Below are 16,682 nucleotides of genomic sequence, written 5' to 3'. Positions count from 1 at the left end.
AATGTACAGCAAGAATCAGAGAGTAAAGGAAGAAATTCCTAAAATAAAACAACTCTATTCATTCTTTGTATGCACTATGCTTTTCTAACCCATATCCCCCCACAAAGGCATGCGAAATAAAATAAAATCCTGGATATGCCACGTTAAAAAAAAAAAAAAGAAGGTTCTTGCATGAGAATAAAAAGGAGGATAAGGCTAAGCACCTAATTTGCCACTAAAACTATCACCACAACCACAATTAGCAGCTATCACGTACTGAGTACCTACTAAGTACTCCCTTAGACATGTAGCAAATGACCTTAGGTATATCACTTTATTTCATTTTAGTCCTCTCAAAAATCTTATGACATATTATTATCCCCATTTCACAGAATAGAAAGCTAAAGAATCAAGTAACTTGATCAAGTCACATAGCAAAAAACCAGTAAGGCTAGGATTCGAGTACTGCTGTGACTGCTCCATCATGGCTAGGCTATCTCTTAGGAAGTAAAATAAACAGTTCTTATTGTATTATAGGATATAGAAAAAAGCTGATGATTAACTTTTAAAAAATCAAAGATTCCTCTGATAGAAAAGGACTGATTAAAAATGGCATAATTAGGCATAATTTTGCCTCCTACACACCAAACAAATGGGTATGGGTATGGTAACTCCCCATCAAGTGCCATTGGTGCCAGGACCCTCCCACCAACGGGCCAACTACATAAGTGGCGGCTGCCCAGCAGGACCAGCTCGGGAGCACCCGAATAGGCTAGCAATGTGTCCGTAGTCAGTGTGCCTGCCACGGAATTTTGACTATAATAAAGTCATTGGAGATCCTTATCTTTTCCTCCAAAGGGAGGAAGACAAGGTTTAAGACAAATTCAACTGGGACAGAGGTTTTTTTTAGTCACCAATATGTATTACTAATGATATTTGTTTGGCTGTTATAAGCATTCTCTGCTCTTCTCTCCAAATTATCTGCCTTGATAACTTATCTACTCTATTCATATTTCTTCAATTATCACTGCTATCCTGATGACTCCCCAGTATGCAAGTCTTCTTAAAATTAGTATACAATTTTAAACCTTTGAACATTTCAACTATAATAATTAAAAAATTTAAAGATATAGTAGAAGTAATTTATAAACAGTATTCAAAGTCAAACTGAATTATCGTCTGAAAATTGACTTGTGCTTATAGAAGTAATTTTATTTATATTTATTTATATTTATAAAATAAAATTATTTATATTTAAAGAAATAATTTTTCCAGAGAATTTCATAAAAATAATAACATGATGTTGGGGTGCCTGGGTGGCTCAGTCGTTAAGCATCTGCCTTTGGTTCAGGTCATGATCCCAGGGTCCTGGGATCGAGCCCCACATCGGGCTCCCTGCTCTGCGGGAAGCCTGCTTCTCCCTTTCCCACTCCCCCTGCTTGTGTTCCTTCTCTCATTGTGTCTCTCTCTGTCAAATAAATAAATAAAATCTTTAAAAAAAAAAAATAAAAAAAATAATAACATGATGATGGTAGCAACTTAAATATTTAAGTTGCTACCATTAAATGCTCAACATTTAATATTTAAAAAAGAAACCTATAAAATATATTCCTGACAAAATACCTTCAGAAGATTGTTTTTGGCAGTAATGACAAAAGCAGGACAATTTATAACTTATTGTGGATTTCACATTTACAAATTATAAAAAATAAGCCTTACCTTGGTATAGTGCAAAAGAGAGTTGGCAAAGAAACGACACAATTTGAGTGTTTTCTGAAATAATCTATAGTCAGCATTATCCTGTTCCAAAAAAGGAAAGAAGAAAGCATAATAAATAAAAATATGAAATCAGCTAAACTTGTAAATGAGACAATACTTTCTAAAAAGATCTCTTAATAAACAGAGTATACACATTTTCCAAGCAAACATAATTCTTCTCTGAATTGTCGTTACAAGCAACACAAACACTAAATGACAGAGATTTTTCAAAAAATTAAACTCTAAAGAAATTTTAAGTTATACAGCAAAAGAGGTAGGTGATCATTCCTGGTTGATCTGAAAGTTAAAGAAATTTAAATACCTTATTGCTCTTTGCTATATGGAGACCAACAGATGGTCAAAAGAAAAAGTCTCAAATCAATACAAGAATGAGATATGAAAGAAAACAGGGAAAAGGTATGAGAAGGCAGTTCAAAGAAAATACAAACTGTCAATAAACTAATACTGAAAAAATTCAAATTATAACCTAATTACGTATCTTTTGAGGGAAAAGGGGGGAGGGCTTTTTAATTAGCAAGTATGAAAAAAAACTGGTCATATCCCAAAGTAGCTGAAGAAGTGGGGTAACAGGCACTTTGTTTTACCATTCCTGGGAGCAGAAGATAATATACTCCTTGCATTATTATTAAAAACGAAAGTGTTGAATCCCCTTGATCCAGTAGCAGTTCCACTTATGGAAATATATCCTATAGAAATACTAGCTAGCACAGAAATGCAGTGCAACATTTCTATATAGTGAAAACTGAAATGAACGAAGTATCCGTCAACAAATTCAAGGTATTTTCATAAACTGTAATCACAACAGAACTATTAAAAAGAATTGGGTAGATTTATCTTCACAGACACAGAAAGCCCTAAGATAATTCAGTAAAAAATCAAGCTGCAAAACAATATGTATATAATCCTATTATTATTTAAAAGTGTGTGTTGTGAGGGGTACCTGGGTGGCTCAGTCAGTTAAGCGGCTACCTTCGGCTCAAGTCATGATCCCAGGGTCCTGGGATCGAGCACCACGTCAGGCTCCCTGCTCAGCGGGGAGCCTGCTTCTCCCTCTCCCTCTGCCTGACTCTCTGCCTACTTGTGCTCTCTGTCAAAAAAATAAATAAAATCTTTAAAAAAATAAATAAAAGTGTGTGTTGTGTTAATATTTGCTTCCTAACCCCACAAAAATAAGTCAAAACTTGACCCGTGGCTCTCTCTAGAAAATAAAAGTAGGATTTCACTTTCCATGTTAAATATTTCTGTAATGTGTGAGGGTTTTGTGACTATGTATTACATTTGTAAACTGATAGAACAGTGGCTGTGTGTATGCAGGGGAGGTAGAGAGTGGAGTCATCCTACCTGGATTGAAATCCCGGCCCTACTACAACTACTACATACCTTGGGAAAGTTATTAAACCTCTCTATAAGACTGCAATGTGTGGCTTATACTACAGTTTATTGTGAGGTTTAAAGTGTCTGACACTTAGGCACCTAAACTCAATAAATGTGGGTTGTTTTGTCACTCCAATATGCTAATACACACCATAATCCAAAAAGCTTAAATCAGTACCATAAAATTAAGTCAAATAGATACCTTACTGTCTTTAATTAGGAGAATAATTTCATATGAAATAACATATCTTAGCTTTAATGTTAACTGACTATGATTTCTTTCCAATATAGCAAAATCTTAAATAAACCAATCAAAACAGAACTGGATGATCCATTAATTAAATATGACCATTTTGACCTTTACTAACAATATTTGGAAACAGTTAATTTCCTCACCAGAAATAGTTTAGATGAAAATTCACCTTCTCTGATAATAATAAACATGAATTTTCTTATAGAGTGCTGTAGAAGCTTAAAAGTACAGAGATTAAAGATGAATCTACACTGACCGTATAATATACTCAATAAGAAATCTTAGGCTTAGATGTCATATCACAAGAAATCTTCCCTGACTTCATGATTGGATTCCTACCTTTACTCCCATTAGCCAACATCCAGTTCTCCAAAGATCACACCATTCTCTAACTACCTGTTTATTTTTCTCCCAGCCTAGACTGTAAATGGTTGAGGGCAGAAAATTTTACTTACACAGAATAAGAACTCTGGAAATGCTTATTAAATGAATGGCTCATTCATAATGGCTCATTCAAAGGAAAACTGCACAAGGTTTGGTTGAAGGATCTAGTTTTACTTCATTACTAAGCATACTGATTAAATCTAGAGCTTTTATTTTGACATTTTCAAAAATCAAGTGTATAATTTATAATCCCATCTTGATATACTGAATAATTTAAAACAGAAAGTATGTAGGGGCACCTGGGTGGTTTAGTCGGTTAAGCGTCTGCCTTTGGCTTGGGTCATGATCTGGGGGTCCTGGGATTGAGCCCCACATTGGGCTCTCTGCTAACCAGGGAGCCTGCTTCTCCCTCTCCCTCTCTGTGCATGTGCTCTCTCTCTCTCTCAAATAAATAAATCTTTTAAAAATTTTTATATTTATATATTTATAATAAGCTATATATTTATGTAGAAAAGTATGTTTATTTTCTAAATATCAATTTCTACAAGCATTATATGAACAAAGGTAGCAATTACAGTGGAAATTAAATTTATATTAATTGCCCTACAAATAAATTTCCTTTTTTTTAAGATTTTATTTATTTATTTGAGAGAGAGAGAGAGTCAGCGAGAGAAGGAATACAAGCAGGAGTGGGAGAGGGAGAAGCAGGCTTCCCGCTGAGCAGGGAGCCCAATGTGGGGCTCGATCCCAGGACCCTGGGATCATGACCTGAGCCGAAGGCAGACGTTTAACCGACTGATCACCCAGGCACCCCAAATTTCCCTATCTTTATAGAAAAACTAAATCATTGGTGGTTAAAAAACTGTATGTTAAAAAACCCAATACAATATTCTCTTTTTGAAACCAGTTTCAAAACTTAACAGAGAGGGCGCCTGGGTGGCTCAGTTGGTTGGGCGACTGCCTTCGGCTCAGGTCATGATCCTGGAGTCCAGGGATCGAGTCCCGCATCGGGCTCCCTGCTCGGCAGGGAGCCTGCTTCTGCCTCTGACCCTCCCCCCTCTCATGTGCTCTCTCTCTCTCATTCTCTCTGTCTCAAATAAATAAATAAATAAATAAATAAAAATTTAAAAAAAAAAAAAACAAAAAACTTAACAGAGAATAAATGTCAATCTCAGAGCTGCTAAAGGTTGAATTGTATCTCCCAAAAAGATATGTTACAGTCTTAATCCCTGGTACCTCAGAACGTAACTTTATTTGGAAATAGGGTCATCACAGATATAATTATTTAGGTAGCAGCTACACTGGAGTAGGGTATACCCTCACTTCAGTACAACTGGTGTCCTTATAAGAAGATGATGGGAAGACGCAGGGAGAGAAAAGCACATGATGATGGAGGCAGAGAATGGAGTTCTCCAGCTGTAAGCTAAGGGATGCCAGGGACACCAGAAACTAACAGAATGGCATGGAGCAGACTCTACCCTACAGCTTTAAAAGAACATGGTCCTCCTGAGACATTTCAGATTTCTCTCCTCTAAACTGAGGGAGAATAAATTCTGTTGTTTTAAGGCACTCAGTTTGTGGTAATTTCTTATGGCAGCCCTAGGAACCTAATACAGGGACTGATACATCTGTATGCTTTCATACTTAGCATATCAGCTATTAAATCTGGTGGTTTTATTTTGATGTTTTTGAAAACAAAGTGAGAAAACTTTGCTTGGAAGAATTTTAAAAAAATGGTTTGATTCCTCAATAAATATCAATAGTGAACAGCAGAGGGCGCTGTGACTCAGAATTTAGAGTTCAGAAAGGAGAAACCAAACAGACCATCTCAAAGCTCCATTTTAGGCAATGGACTGTGAGTAGTGCTAGTCACTTTACCAGTTCCAAATTTTCACAGGGAAAAACATGAAACAGTTAGGAAAGTTTATAATGTAAATTCTTTGATTTCTGCATACAAGCGGTTTATATAAACTGAACTTTGTGTACAAATAGCCACCCTGGTCAGGCACCCTCAGGACTTCTCCTTTCTCTTGCACTATACTGTTGCTTGGGCTCGCCCCATGTGCCTCCCGTCCGAATCTCTTCTAATCTTCCTCTCCCAGCACTCCCTGGAGAGTCTGTGGGCTCAAGTTAAGCAAGAAGGAAACTGGGAAAAGAGGAAGTTAGGATTGAGGATACAGATGTATAGGATTGAAGTGGAGAAGGAACAACCTTCCTGCCAGGACACAAGATACTCAACCAAATGCCTCCTTCTTCCAGGAGGGTGAGGGGACTGCAAGGAGACCGATGGAAGGAAGTGGGGGTGGAAAAGAAAAGGGGAAGAGAAAGGATGTAAGGGGAGAACAGATAAGAGAAAAAGAAGAGAAACAAGAAGGAAAAGGTTAGCCCCTTCCTAAAGCTACTCCTCAGTTCCTTTTTACCCACTTCAGAACTGCTTTTCAAATTTCCATCCTCCCCATGGATCAGTCCTTCCAGATCAGCTCTGCCCCAGGAGTTGCAACCAGTCTTTAGGAAAGGGAGGAACCCTTACACATCCACACCCCAGCTGCTGGGTGGGGAAGAGCCCAGATACAAAGGAATTGCCTGTAGCCGCTAGCAAGTTCACAATGGGAAGGGAGGTTACTGTTACTTTACAGGAGAAATATTTCATTCATTTTCCACTGAAATTACTACATGCAACTCTTAGGTCCTGAGTACTATTAATGCTATAATTTAGGGCCATTATGAGTTAAATAAAACTTAAAGGGCTAGTCTGAGAACAAAAGGCACTATGTATAAAATTGTTATAGGGAAATAAACTATTAATTCCCAATAAACTTGTTATAAATTTTTATAATACATTTCATAAATGGGATGCCAATTCAACACTGTAACTTTTTGAAATCAAAATAAATGTAAGTAAGTGCGCATCAATTTGAGAACACTCATACATACACACAGTTACATATACCATCACTACAAGTTGCAACAGATTGGTGAAGAACAGGCCAACTGTGGCTATATCAGAAAACCTTAGATAAATAAAGGACTAAGGAGTTAGATTTTTGACCTAGGGTAGAAAAGAATGAAAAGATTCTGAGGAGAATGCTTCATAAACATGCCCCCTTACATAAAAAGGGGGGTGGGCAGGAGACAGCTAGTTTCTAGAGGGAATAAGAGCAGGTAGGAGTCTAATGCAATGTTTGGGGTGAAAAGTAATTATGGGCTGTAAATAATCTTAGATTGAAAAAACAACAACAAAAAATTAGAACCCTTTTAGGTAAACTGATCCACAGATTCAAATGAGATTTAGTAACTGCTAAATGCATAAAGAGCTACTGTTCAATGTGCTATTAGACCATACTTTACCTGTGCATCTGACTGTGTCATCTGCTCAGCTAACTGTAAACAAGAATGGAAGGAAAAAAGAATGTCTTCACACAAGCTGGTGATTATATCTCTGTGTTTCAGCTGACTCTTTATAACCGACTGGTGCTTAAGGCTCTGCCTAAATGAATAAAAAGAATACAATCACAAGTAACACATCAAGTAACACAGGACCATAAAAATATGACTTGAAATAACATGTAAAAATCACAATGCATCATATATATTAGACATGACATAATTAAGACATGCTGATGTCACCTCTGAAGCTGTCATGTTAGCTTAGTAAGTGACTAACTTTTTACTTCTCCTTATAAAATATTAATTGAACTCTTACTAACGTTCCAGGTATTCTGCTAGGCCCTAGGGATGGAGAAGTGAAAGAAGTCACTCTCTGCTTTGTCTGCATGGAACTTCTGGTCTAGTACAAGAGAGAACATTAAATAATTTTAAGAATAATTAATTACAGTTGTAATAAATGCTAAGCTAGAAAACTCCAGGATGCTACAGCAGAGAGATCTAAAATAACTTATTCTCAGGGTAAGAATATCAAAGAACACTATCATGAGGATGTAACACTTAAGCTGAGAACTGAAAGATAAGCAGGAGTCAGCAAGGTATAGAATATGGAGAGGGGCATCCCAGGCAGAGGGAAAGAGTGGTGAGAAGGCCCTGGGATAGGAGAGTCTGAGGAACTAAGAGCAGGGAGAGAGCAGCAGGGATGGGCTGGTGAAGAAGGCAGAGGCCAGAGAGGATTAGGCTGTAACTCTTAGTAAAATGGGATGGATTTTAAGCAGAGTGACATGCTCTAATTGACATTTTCAAAAGATCAGACTGAACACTGACTAGCAAATGAATTGGAAGAGGACAAGAACAGAACACATTCAATGGTAATGATGGTGATGTGGTAATTCACTGGGCACTCACATGCCATGCAGAGTTCTTAGCATTTCATATCGATAAACTCAATTAATTCTCACTATAAACCCACCAAGAGACATGTGGGTGGCTCAGTTGGTTAAGAGTCTGCCTTTGGCTCAGGTCATGATCTCGGGGTCCTGGGATTGAGTCCTGCATTGGGCTCCCTGCTCAGTGGGGAATCTGCTTCTCCCTCTCTCTCTGCCCCTTCCCCCTGCTTGTGCTCTCTCTCTCTCTCAAATAAATAAAATCTTTTAAAAAAAATAAATAAAATAAACCCACCTAGAAAGTGCCATTTTAATTACTCCCATTTTTGGATAAGCAAATTAAGGTTCAGAGAAAATAACCAAATTTCCCAAGTGTTCAGGAAGAGTAAATGATTTCAAAATGGATTCAAGCACATGCAGAATGGCTCTGGGTTAACACTTTTAACCACTGCACTATTACTTGTTGACAAGTTAATGATCTCCTGGTGATGCAAGAAAAGCACCTAAGACCTAAAAATATTACATTGACCTTTAATTTTTATGCATGTATATAAAGTAGAGGTTCTTAGCCATTTTTACATCTCAAATCTACCTCTTCCCACCCCCAGGAATCTGATGAGCACTATGGGCACTCTCCCTGGCAAACTTTCATAATGCTCTAGCTAAAATTACTTTATAAATGGAATTAAACTTGAACAACTCAAAGGCATATAATAAAGGGATTATATTCAGCTCTAATTATAACTATTAATTTCTCTAAGCCTGGAAATAAACACCTGATGGGTTAAATAACAGTAGTAGTAGGCAAGTGGTTAAGGCCCATGGCCCATTATTTCAAAAGTACTAGTGGGAGGCAAACCGTAAGAGACTAATTCTAGGGAACAAACTGAGGGCTGCTGGAGGCGAGGTGGGTAGGGGATGGGCTAAATGGGTGATGGGCATTAAGGAGGGCACTTGTTACGAGCACTGGGCATCATGCAAGTGATGAATCACTAAATTCTACCCCTGAAATGAATAATACACTGTATGTTAACTGACCTGAATTTAAATATCTTGAAAAAGAAAAAAAAGTATTAGTAACAAAGTAGAGCTTCTTTTTTAAATTTTAGAAGCAGCAGAGTAAAGAAGTCCAATTTGGTTTGGGAGCTACATGTACAATATCTGGATTAATCAGACAGCAGTGTGAGCAAACATTTATACACACCCATACAAAATGTTTTAAATGCAATCTAAAAAACTTATGAATAATTTAGATTTTGGATATGGAAAATATATTACAAAAAGTAAAAAAGCAAAGGAAAAAAACTTACTTAATTATAAATTTCCAAGTATTGGCATGAAACGCATGGTCCATACTGGAAATAACAGAGCAGATATCCAACAATGAATGAATAACTACAAAAAAAGATAACAGAACTCTTAGGACATTCAAATGTCATATGGGGTGAGTTTCTCCTATATTTAAAACTATCTACTGATCAATTCTGACATTTATTAAAATAGGTAATGCAGTTAGAAAAAAACTTTTCAAAATAATTTTTAAAAATAAGTGTCATACTTTTGATTTATGGTTTTTACAAATTACAGAAAATTAATTTTTGATGTTTACACCTACCTAAATAAAACTAAATGACCTAAGTAAACTAAAATGTTCAGTAGAATAAAAGTTGTACCCTATTATAACTGAAATATTCTATAGATATTCTAATCCAAAATGACAAAATAAGCGGCAAAGGAAAAGAATACCAAACAAGGAAGAATTAAAGCAAATTGGCACAGTATTTATGAAAGGCTTCTACTCTTTCATTTTATTTGTAAAAATGGCCAATGACTTCCCTTTCTGTGTCCACAATCCTGGGCAGTTCCCTTCCACACTGATCTGGGGCTTAGTTATATGATTTGCATTGGTCAACAGGATAATAATAACTATAAGGCCAGCAAAGACTTAAAAAGTGCTTGCACAGGGCGCCTCGGTGGCTCAGTCGCTTAAGCGACTGCCTTCAGCTCAGGTCACGATCCCAGGGTCCTGGGATCGAATCCCACATCAGGCTCCCCGCTCTGCGGGGAGCCTGCTTCTCCTTCTCCCACTCCCCCTGCTTGTGTTCCCTCTCTCGCTGTCTCTCTCTCTGTCAAATAAATAAATAAAATCTTTAAAAAAAAAAAAAAGTGCTTGCACACTGGGGCTTGTCCTGTCCTGATGATGACCCTGAGGCCGTCATCAGGTGACCGAGCCCGGGCTAGCCTCCTGGATGATGTGCCACACGTGGCCAGCTCAGTGCTTCTGCCTCTGCCAACAGCCAGATGTGATGAGGTCACTGACTGCAAAAACACGAGTGAACAAGCAGTTGTACCATGGGGAGCAGAGAAAGCTGTCCCAGCTAAGCCCAGCCTAAACTGCTGACTCACAGAATCGTGAATAAATAAAGAAGTAGGTGTTTTAACCTGATAGATTTTGGGGTGGTTTTTACAGAGCAAGAGGTACCTGATATACTGCACAAAGCAAACTTAACTCTTTATACAGAAACTATAAATGAAATTTTTGTCCTTATACATTACTGTTTTTCAAACTCTGGGTTATAATGCATTGGTGAGTGATAAAATTATGAAGTAGCAATCAGCAATTCTTTAAAAATGAAACAATATAATGGAATACATTACATATAAAACAGGTATTATTTTACATATAATAAATAAATGTATATATTACATAATAAATAAATACATACACGTTCATGAACATATACATATGCAACTATATGTGCTCTGGAAAGAAATGCAAACTTCGTTTCTTACTGAATTATGGTTTAAAAACTCTGAAAGCTACTGCCTCAGAATCTGGACTACTTTAGAAGGTATAAAGTTGCATGACTTTTTTGTTAATCACTGTGGAAAAATCATGTATGGTGAACTTTAACTGAATGTACAAATCTATGTTAAGGCATCACATATCAATTTTATAAATTCTAAAATTTAGAAGATTAAAAATTTATCAGGTAGGATTTAAATTTTTTTATACATAATGAGTGAGTAAAATACCATGAAGCGTTAGAAACAATGTTGGGTTCAATAATTTAATGGATATACAGTTTAGTCAACATATGTCACATACTAAATAGGAAGTTTTCTCACTTACCTATTACCATATTCAAAATATCATCATTTTCATCTACTAAAGGGTCCATGCAAACCATATCCAGTAATTCCATTAGCTGCTTTTGAAGAGAATAGGCCTCCTTGAAAAGAGCCTGGAGAAGGTCTGAAACTAGGTGTAAATGCCCAGAATAGACAGATTCACTATCCTGATCACAAATAAAAATGAGAGAAATAGCACATCATAAAGATCAAGAGCCAAATTTACTTTAACTCATTCCATCAAAGCTCATAACTTCAGTGCTTTCTACTGAATCACACATTTACTCATTAAACAAATGTTTAGTGACCATCCATTATATATAGTGTACTTCAAGAGATGCAGGCATGTATAAAGCATGATCCCTGACTTCCGAGACTTGCAAATATAGAACTAAAAGGGAGATACATAAGGTTTGGTCAGGTACATGACTTTTAGCACCCTATCACCAAAGAGAAGCATTAGTTAAACCAGTGATTTTATTCACCCAATGAATACCAGTACCAAAACTCCCTGTGACCCACAATTCCTAGGCCAGCTTTTATGGTTTAAAGCTGCCTCAGGAATGTAGAGATGGACTACAAAAGGGCTGGTGTCCTTTTATAGGCACCTAATCATTAAGGAATTCATCTGATCCACCAATACCATGACAGAACAATTTCAGGATTCCTGTGACTCTTCTTTCTTTATAGAAAAGAAAAACAAAGAACAAAAAACCGCAAAAGCCCATTTTAATCAGTTCCTTATAACCACTTATTCTGAAACAAATATTTACATACAGGCACACCTCAGAAATATCTCAGGTTCAATTCCAGACTACTGCAATAAAACGAGTTAAAGTTTTTGGTTTCCCAGTGCATATAAAAGTTATGTTTATATTACACTGTAATCTGTTAAGTGTACAATAGCATTATGTTGGGAAAAAAATGTATATATGTTAACAAAAAATATTTATTGCTAAAAAATGCTAAGCATCATCTGAGCTTTCAGCAAATCATAATCACTGATCCACAGATCACTATAACAAATGTAATAATGAAAACGTTTGAAATATTGCCAAAATTACAAGACTGTGACAAAGAGACATGAAACAAGCAAATGTCGTTAGAAAAATGGCACCAAAAGACTTGCTGGACACAGGGCTGCCACGAGCCTACAATTTGTAAAAATCACAATATCTGCGAAGTGCAATAAAACAAAGTATGCGTGGGGGCGCCTGGGTGGCTCAGTCGTTAAGCGTCTGCCTAACTTTAAGCACCTTAACGACCCTCCCCAGGGCCCTGGGATCAAGCCCCGTGTCGGGCTCCCTGCTCTGTGGGAAGCCTGCTTCTCCCTCTCCCACTCCCCCGGCTCCTACTCCCTCTCTCGCTGTGTCTCACTCTGTCATATAAATATTAAAACAAAAAACAAAAAACAAAAAAACAAAAAAAACACCAAAGTATGCCTGTACATGGTTCTTCGTTCTACTTTACTCCAGTAATATAGGCTAATATGTAAAATCTTATGTGCAAACACTATTTTCCTCAGCCTTTTTGCCTGTGGATTTCAGGCCATTTAAAGTATACTTAGACTCATTACTTACCTTACAATGTACAAATGTACTTTTGATTACATGTAGGACTGAGGAGGGAAGACTATGAATGTTTTCTAGAATGATGGATTCCTGTGTGACACAGATATGCTGAACACATCCTGTAAGAGCTGCTAAGAGCTGAACCATTGTCTGGAAATAAGGAGAGAAGTTTCATTCACAGTATGTTTTTGCTCACAAACATAGAAAGGTATCAGACATGCTGGGTACCAGGGATACAGCAGTGAACAAAATGGACACTCTATTCCTTCTTCATTGAACTTTAGTCTATCAGAACTACAAATATTGGAACAACTGGCTAGCCATTTGGTTTTAAAAAAAAACCTCAGAATCCTAACCCACACATCAAAGCATATAGCAGGTGTTCTACATATAAGCTTTGAAATTATAGGTAGGGCAAGATATCTTGATCACTTGTCTTATATAAGTTTGGTGTTTACTCAGCATTAAACTGTATAAAAAAATACAAAATTTATTTTTTTGCATTCATATCTTTAATTCTATAAATTTAATTCCAGCATTGGGTCACTACATAAAGGATATATAGCTAATTAATATCAGTATAAAAATTCTTACACTGTTTAAGCTCTTCCCCTATACCCTTTCTACTAAATTTGACATACTTGTAAAATATTCCTTAGAGTGGTCTGGATTTCTAAATTATGGCTTGATAGTCCTCTGGCTTGACTGGTTAACTCGTACATCATGTCATCAAATAATTTCACAGTCTGTGAAAAGCAAGCATGTTATAAAGAGGAGTAACAGAAAACACTAGAAAGGGAAGACATATCTTTAAAGAAAAAAAAAATCAGACAATTTTTTACTAGTAATAACCACGGGATATTATCTAGCTTAACAACTGCACGTTAATAATGTAAACAATATATATGTTTTTATATATATAAAGTAGTCATATAACACAATCTTTTAAAAGCTTCAGGTTGAAATTGATTTCTTTTCCATTTCTGTGGTTTGACTCTATTTAATAACATCCATGTAAAAAATCGCTCGAAGTTCATTTTTTGGTGCTGTAACAAAGGTAAGTGCTACTCTACACAATAAAAGTTGATGGTCTTAACCAATCAATATTCATATAGGTATTTATAAGGGTATTTTCTGGGAGTGATGATGAATTTGTGCTGAATTACCTATTTACTTGCGTTCTAAACAGTTCCCCTTTTTGATCAACTCAAAATACCATTTCCTGGGTTAGAGGTACTCTATGTGACCTTAGAACTAAGTTTTTTTGTCTGTGAAGTTAGCTACCCTAAGATCTAAATACTCAGATTTTTCTAAACAATTTAAATGGCCTAAACACTGCAAGAATAACAACACAATGTAATTAAAGAGGATATTGTTTCCCAAAGGCAAGCTAATACTCAACATCCTTATTTTAATCTATATAACAGCTGGATCTTTTTCTGGTGGTCAAGAACAAATTCTAAGATACTTTTAGATAGAGAACAATCAAATGAATATGAGTAACAGGAATTTTGATGATTATCTGCTTCAAAGCTAAACTTAAAAACCATTAAAAAATGTTTCATTTTTTGCACAAAATACCTTTAATTCCTTCAATTAAAAAAAAAAATGCCTGTGCTTTTCAGAGAAAAAGTATACCATATATATCTAAAAGGTAATAGGAACTACGTAGAGTAAAAGATAATGTAGTTGGTGAACTTAATGTTTTCTCTTGGTTATTTGATTTTACCAACATTCCAGCCTTTTTTTTTATTCTAAGTCTTCTTTAATAAAATTTGGCTCCAGGGGTGCCTAGATGTCTCAGTCAGTTGAGTGTCCAAGTCCTGGTTTTGGCTCAGGTCATGGTCTCAGGGTTGTGAGATCAAGCACTGCATAGGTCTCTGCACTCAGCAGGGAGTCTGCTTGGGATTCTCTCTCTCTCTCTCTCTCCCTGTGCCCCTCCCCCACACTCGCTCCTGCACTCTCTCTCTAAAATAAATAAATAAATCTTTTAAAAAAATTGGCTCAATTTTTCTAAACAATGAAATTTAACAATTATTATAAACTCTACAGAGAAGATCTTAGCTAACTTCCTCATTCATCCCAGATATTCATTGAATTGCTTTAAAATACAGAAGTACTTAAAATTAGCTACAAATAATGTATATTCAATTAGTAAAGGATCTATACTACTTAAAATTATAATAGTTTTTAACCACCTAATGATGACACTAACACCATCATGTTCTCACATGAGATCTATTTCTTACTAAATTATTTGTATTTCAAATATGTCTGATACATTAGGAAAAAAGGAGCCACAGTTAATAAATGATCTAAAACTGAGGCTAGATTTAAACAGCCTTTATAACATGTAGACTGATTAAGATGATAATAGGACTATACCTTTGGCAGCACTTGTGAGAAGAAAGTCTCTTCCAGCGTCAGGTGGTTCATATGAGGTAAAAACATCTCCACAATAATTTTCAGAATTTCTATAAAGCAAAATAGTAACATATTTTATAAGAATATTAAGTCATGTCAGCCAACAAAGATCACTGCCCCTTCCCCAAATGCAAGAATATGTAAGTACTACCAATCTGAAGCTTTGTACAATTTCAAAATGCCATTTTCTATGTAAAAAAACTATGTTTATTAAAAGATTTTATTGGGACGCCTGGGTGGCGCAGTCGGTTAAGCGGCTGCCTTCAGCCCAAGTCATGATCCTAGGGTTCTGGAATCAAGTCCCACATTGGTCTCCTTGCTCAGCAGGGAGCCTGCTTCTCCCTCTGCCTGCCACTCCCCCTGCTTGTGCGCTCTCTCTCTCTCTGACAAATAAATAAATAAAAATATTTTTAAAAATTTATTTATTTGAGAGGCGCCTGGGTGGCTCAGTCGTTAAGCATCTGCCTTCGGCTCAGGTCATGATCCCAGGGTCCTGGGATCGAGCCCCACATCAGGCTCTCTGCTTTGCGGGAAAGCCTGTTTCTCCCTCTCCCACTCCCCCTGCTTGTGTTCCCTCTCTCACTGTGTCTCTCTCTGTCAAATAAATAAATAAAATCTTTAAAAAAAATAAAAAATAAATAAAAAAATAAAAATTTGAGAGAGAGAGACACACACACACACACACGAGGGGAGGAGAGGGAGAGGAAAAGGGAGAAGCAGACTCCCCACTGAGCAGGGAGCCCGACACAGGACTCAATCCCAGGACCCTGAGATCGTGACCTGAGCCAAAGGCAGACACTTAACCTGAGCCACCCAGGCTCCCCTATGTAGAGAAACTATTAAGTACCTGAAATAACAACAAGAAAACAAAAACAAAAAAAAATCTGTATGTCCAGCCTTTGAAGACCACTTAAAGGATATGGGTACATCTACTGAATAGGATTTGCTTTCATTAAAATTATTATTCGAGATCATTTAAAACCATGAAAAAATAAGCAATCTACACATTCAATGCAATCCCCATCAAAATACCATCCACTTTTTTCAAAGAAATGGAACAAATAATCCTAAAATTTGTATGGAACCAGAAAAGACCCCGCATAGCCAGAGGAATGTTGAAAAAGAAAAGCAAAGCCGGCGGCATCACAATTCCGGACTTCCAGCTCTATTACAAAGCTATCATCATCAAGACAGCATGGTACTGGCACAAAAACAGACACATAGATCAATGGAACAGAATAGAGAGCCCAAAAATGGACCCTCAACTCTATGGTCAACTCATCTTTGACAAAGCAGGAAAGAATGTCCAATGGAAGAAAGACAGTCTCTTCAACAAATGGTGTTGGGAAAATTGGATAGCCACATGCAGAAGAATGAAACTGGACCATTTCCTTACACCACACACAAAAATAGACTCCAAATGGTTGAAAGACCTCAATGTGAGACAGGAGTCCATCAAAATCCTAAAGGAGAACACAGGCAGCAACCTCTTCGACCTCAGCCGAAGCAACTTCT

General features: G+C 36.7%; 1 protein-coding gene across 3 annotated transcripts in view; it reads right to left on the bottom strand.

Moving 5' to 3' along the window:
- FIRRM (FIGNL1 interacting regulator of recombination and mitosis) overlaps window positions 1-16,682 on the bottom strand; it is a 45,774-nt gene that overhangs the window by 25,490 nt on the left and 3,602 nt on the right. The window contains exons 3-10 of one of the 3 annotated variants that reach the window (XM_081824579.1): window positions 15,129-15,217; window positions 13,385-13,489; window positions 12,753-12,893; window positions 11,174-11,339; window positions 9,351-9,435; window positions 7,118-7,256; window positions 1,699-1,779; window positions 1-38 (exon numbers count right to left, since the gene is read on the bottom strand). In XM_081824579.1, the coding sequence (XP_081680705.1) occupies window positions 1-38; window positions 1,699-1,779; window positions 7,118-7,256; window positions 9,351-9,435; window positions 11,174-11,339; window positions 12,753-12,893; window positions 13,385-13,489; window positions 15,129-15,217 (844 nt within the window). Of the gene's footprint in view, window positions 39-1,698; window positions 1,780-7,117; window positions 7,257-9,350; window positions 9,436-11,173; window positions 11,340-12,752; window positions 12,894-13,384; window positions 13,490-15,128; window positions 15,218-16,682 lie in introns of those variants that run through there. The other 2 variants (XM_081824580.1, XM_081824577.1) reach the window with 2 other exon arrangements.

This window comes from Leptonychotes weddellii, chromosome 6 (assembly GCF_054177405.1).
Source record: "Leptonychotes weddellii isolate Sample4059 chromosome 6, ASM5417740v2, whole genome shotgun sequence".
Taxonomy (NCBI): domain Eukaryota; kingdom Metazoa; phylum Chordata; class Mammalia; order Carnivora; family Phocidae; genus Leptonychotes; species Leptonychotes weddellii.
This window is presented reverse-complemented; position numbering and strand designations above follow the sequence as displayed.